Raw genomic sequence first — 4,817 nt, 5'->3', positions numbered from 1 at the left:
GCATCGCGGCCGGCGAGGTCATCCAGAGACCGGCCAACGCCATCAAGGAGATGGTCGAAAACTGGTACCGCGGGGGGTGCCCGGGGTTGGGGCGCGGGAGAGCTGCAGGTGCGGAACGGCGCCGGGTGAGCGCCTGCCTTTGCCTTGCTGTGGCTGCCCCATCCCTGGCAGTGCTCAAGGCCGGGGTGGACACAGGGGCTTGGAGCAACCTGCTCTAGTGGAAGGGGTCCCTGCCCGGGGCAGGGGTTGGAGCTGGATTAGGTCCCTTCAACCCGAACCCGTCTGGGATTCTGTGTGATGAGTAGAAACAACTTATCGCCCGTGGGAGACCAGTTCTGTGTCAGCCAGGCGGTCCTTTCCTCTCTGGAATCACTGTTTGCTGGAGTGCTGTCTTGTTCTCTGCAGTTTGGATGCTAAATGTACCAGTGTCCAGGTGGTAGTGAAAGAAGGTGGTCTGAAGCTCATCCAGGTGCAGGATAATGGCTGTGGCATCAGAGTGAGTAAACCAAGCTGACAGCCATGTGCTGCTGTTTGCTGCTGTCTTTTAATACGCCTGTCAATGTGCAGACGTTGCTGATCCTGACTTGGGAGTGGAAAGTGACTGTTCCTCATCCCTTTCATGTAGAAGGAAGATCTGGACATTGTATGTGAGAGATTTACTACGAGTAAGCTGCAGAAATTTGAAGACTTGGCTAATATTTCTACCTATGGTTTTAGGGGAGAGGTAAGCTCTTCCTCCAGGTTTTGGCACTGTCGGGTGTTACCCCGTTGCAGTGGGGTTTACATGCTGTTTCATTCCCAATGGTCTTCGCTGAAGCTTCTGTTTCCTGAGCGAGTCTGCCATGTGGATACAGTTTAAAATGCATTTCTGTGTCTTTATGGATGGCTCGGGAGAGGTGTATGTTCTTTTTGCTTTCTGGAGTAGGAGTTGGTTGGGTTTGGTGGTGGTGTGGGTTCTTAAGCAGAACAAGGCCTGCCTCCTCAAGTGCTGCTTCAGAAACCTGCAGGTAGGAGACATGAAAGATTTGAGTGAAAGGTGACTCTTAGATGTCAGACGTTTGTCTGAATATTATATGCAAACCTAGATGTTAGAAATGCACGTTTGTCTTGCTTTGCTTTTAGTCAAAGTTAGTATCTCTGATCCCTTGGACTCTCCCCATTCTCCTAGGCTGTATCTAACCTGGTCTGAAAGAGGAGGAGTTCTGCTTTCCCCTCCAGGTGGACAATGAGATGTTTAAGTATGTTGCCTGTGCTCAGATACATAGATCCTCGTATGCTCCAGGGAGTGGACTGTTGAGTCCTCTCCTCACACACTTCCAGCATAATCAGCTCCACAACCAGTGGATTCTGGTCCTCAGGCTGTGTAGACCATTGAGTCTTCCAGGAAAACCACTGTAACCAAGCTGGCAGAGATAATGAAATGTTAGAAAAGCCAGAAGTGGTCCTGCATAAAAGTCAGTGTTACATGTACTAAAATTTGTTCAAGCTTTACTGACCTGCACTTTCCTTGTAAGGGTTTTTATGAACTACCTGCAAGCAGTATGTCAAAGTTTAGTGATGCTGGTTAAGGTGTGGACACTCGGGGAAGGTTTACAAAGGTGCTTTCTCTTTCTCTAGGCATTGGCTAGCATCAGTCATGTTGCCCACGTTACAGTAACGACTAAAACAGCTGATGCAAAGTGTGCATACAGGTAGGCTACCTGCCAGTTATCCACGTGTGTGCTGTGGTAATGAGCAGATACAGTTAATTCTCTTCAGTGCTCTCAGCAAGGAGGAGGGAACAGAATGTAGTTAATGGTCTTTTCAGTGAGCTGGATAAGGAGGGGGGGTGGGATGAGGAATTGTTTTTAGAGTAATTACAGAAAGACCCAGAAAACATAGTTTGAGTGATTTTTTTTGTTTTGATTTTCTGATTCTGGGTTGTAAAGGTAGGCTTTAGCTAAACGGGGCATAACTTGCTGAAAGACTTACGTGTCTCTTGTGCTCAAAATCCTGTCAAGAAGGAACCAGACCTTACACATAAAGTGGAGAATTGCTGATAACTGAAATGTAAAGTGTAGTGGAAGCATTTTATTAGTCCAGGTCTGGCTATTAAAGAAAGATAAAGTGCAAGAATCCTGCCTTTACAGGAAAAGCCTCGGCAACACAGTTTCAAAGCACAAATCCCATTACCTGCCCCTTTTCTTTGCTGTTATTCCCACTCTGCTGCTGCCCCTCTGGGTCCCAAGGTCAATGAAGACAGTTTTCCTTCAGCACAAAGGTGTGGGGGGGGATTACAACCAGTTATCAGGGTCCCAAATTCCTTGCTGGGAGGAGTGTTATGATGATGTGATGTCTTTTGTCTTCTCCCTTTTGCCATCATCGGTCTGTCTGCCCATGGGTGTCTGACAACTTCTTGTGTTCATTTTTCTGCCCAGAGCTACTTACAGCGATGGAAAAATCAAAGCTCCTCCAAAGCCCTGTGCTGGGAACCAAGGGACTCAGATCACGGTAGGGTTTTGTGCCTGTGCTCTCTTGTCCCCTTTCTGTTCCCTGCAGCACTCACTGCTGTGTGGTACATTGTCAGGTACGTGACAGCATCACCTTGTGGAGTATTTCCCAAGTGATGATGTGTCATTCGTTGGGAGGCTGGTTTTGTTTTCCTCACCAAAGAGAGCAAGGTAGAGTTCAGAAGTTGCTGGGGTGTTTTGGTTGGTTGGTTTTGGTGGGGTTTTTTTCCTTCCTTCTGAGGATAACATTGTTACTTGCTCTCAGGTATTTCAAAACTCTTCTGGGCTGCTGAAAGCCTCAATGGGCAGTTTGGGCTACAAGGAGCTCAGAATATGGAGAGGTGGTCTACACTGCATGAGCCAGAGTGGGGAGATGAGGGCTGGCACAGGAGACTGCAGAACCACTTGTTGCACAGTCATAGCTTTCCTGTATCTTCCCAAGATTTTAATGCGGGTTGGGATTAGGGTTGGCATTGGGATTAGGGTTGGCATTAGGATTAGGAAGAATAAGGAGCTCAGAATGGGAAGGAGCATGTGTGTTGCACAGTGCAGGGTGGAAGTGGAGGCCGGCCCTTGGAGCCCGCAGTGGGAGCGTGCACCCAGCCAGCTTCCCAGGGCAGCCTTCAGGACCATGTGTCTTGGAAAAGCAGCTGAGCTTTAAATTCCTGCCTTTCTCAGTATAGCAGAGAAGTAATTTGCACATTGCTTAAGTAAATAATGAATAATAATTTGCTTAAATAAGCAAAAGACCAGTTTAAGCTGCTGCTTTAATGACATTAACAGCCTTGATTGCAGCAACTGTTTTACTGTTTCCTTGCATTTCATTAAAACACGGTGTAATCTTAATCTGTTGTCAGAGAAGTGGTAAATGCCCCATCCCTGGCAGTGTTCAAGGCCAGGTTGGACACAGGGGCTTGGAGCAACCTGCTCTAGTGGAAGGTGTCACTGCCTGTAGCAGGGGGTTGGGACTGGAGGAGCTTTAAGGTCCCTTCCAACCCAAACCATTCCATGATGTGCAGTAGAAGGTCTATAACTATTGCTGAAAAGAGAGTTGTATTATTGGTAAAAATACTGATGTACCAAAATACTCAGAAGCATCCATGTCTCTGGAGTTGTATTTGCTTAGGTGAAGCTCAGCAGGTAAGGCAGAAATAGAATGTTGAGCCTTCATAACTAAAATATTCTCAGAAAATGTTGTGGTATCTGTTAAGAAGATGGATTTAGGTTAGTTACTGCCCTGGGTTCAGCTGTACCAGTTATTTTCCTTCCCAGCAGCTGGTGCAATGCTGTGTTTGGCTTTAGCCTGAGAACAGTGCTGGTAACACACCCTAGTTTTAGTTGTTGCTGAGTGGTGCTTACCCTGATCAAGGACTGCTCAGTCCCTGGTGCTTTGTCAGTGGTACTTAGTTGCCAGCTGGGGTTAAACCACAGCAAGGGAAGATTTTGGAAGTTATTTTTAATTGTGCTCTTTTTCTCGGTAGGTTGAAGATCTCTTTTACAATGTAATAACAAGGAGAAAAGCTTTAAAAAATCCAAACGAAGAATACGCAAAAATACTGGAAGTTTGTGGCAGGTAAATTGAAACAGGAGCTTCCAGTTCTTTCATGTGCCCTGGGGAATGCTGGGGTTTGTCAGAGGGACTGGCATGTGTGAGCTTGCTGTCACTTTTCAGGGGAAGTAACCTTCTCCTTCATGTAGTGCAGTCTTTGGCCTTAAGCTGGCAAAGGGGACATTTAGGGTGGATATAAGGAAGAAGTTCTTCACCCTTCAACTGTGAGGGTGCTGAGGCGCTGGCACAGGGTGCCCAGAGAAGCTGTGGCTGCCCCATCCCTGGCAGTGTTCAAGGGCAGGTTGGACACAGGGGCTTGGAGCAACCTGCTCTAGTGGAAGGTGTCCCTGCCCGTGGCAGGGGTTGGAGCTGGAGGAGCTTTAAGGTCCCTTCAACCCAAAGCATTCCATGATTCCCTGTTTTTCAGGTATGCCATCCATAACTCAGGCATCAGCTTTTCAGTTAAAAAGGTATGAAGATAAAAGTCTTTACAATGTCACTGTGTGTCTGTGTGTGTGTGCAGATAGTGTGTGTGTCTGCCAAGGCCAGGCACTGTGCGCCGCATCTTTTGCAGCGCGAGTAGCCTGTAGAACCTTCTTCCCTTGTACTGGAATGCTGGAGCATATTTGATGCAGTTCGGATAGGAAGCACGTCAGGTAAAAGCAAACAAGGCACAGATATATTTGTCAGGAGTTTCTTTTCTTTCCTGTGTGGCCAACGTTTTATTTTGTTGTCGCTTTATGAGCTGTTTTAGCTGCTTTTGGGGGTCTGGTTACTAC

General features: G+C 47.2%; 1 protein-coding gene across 1 annotated transcript in view; it reads left to right on the top strand.

Annotated features, from left to right (window-relative positions):
• Positions 1–5: 5 nt before the first annotated feature.
• The window catches only part of LOC104409351 (DNA mismatch repair protein Mlh1), a gene marked incomplete at both ends in the record, with an annotated part of 7,767 nt that continues 2,955 nt past the window's right edge, over positions 6–4,817 (top strand). The window contains 7 exons of the mRNA XM_010019189.1: positions 6–64; positions 406–496; positions 626–724; positions 1,618–1,691; positions 2,418–2,490; positions 3,971–4,062; positions 4,466–4,508. Coding sequence (XP_010017491.1) covers positions 6–64; positions 406–496; positions 626–724; positions 1,618–1,691; positions 2,418–2,490; positions 3,971–4,062; positions 4,466–4,508 — 531 coding nt within the window. The remainder of the gene's footprint in view (positions 65–405; positions 497–625; positions 725–1,617; positions 1,692–2,417; positions 2,491–3,970; positions 4,063–4,465; positions 4,509–4,817) is intronic.

The sequence above is a fragment of the Nestor notabilis genome, unplaced genomic scaffold (genome assembly GCF_000696875.1).
Source record: "Nestor notabilis isolate BGI_N333 unplaced genomic scaffold, ASM69687v1 scaffold22037, whole genome shotgun sequence".
Classification (NCBI taxonomy): domain Eukaryota; kingdom Metazoa; phylum Chordata; class Aves; order Psittaciformes; family Psittacidae; genus Nestor; species Nestor notabilis.
Note: the sequence above shows the minus strand (reverse complement) of the source record. Positions and strands in the feature narration are given on the sequence as shown.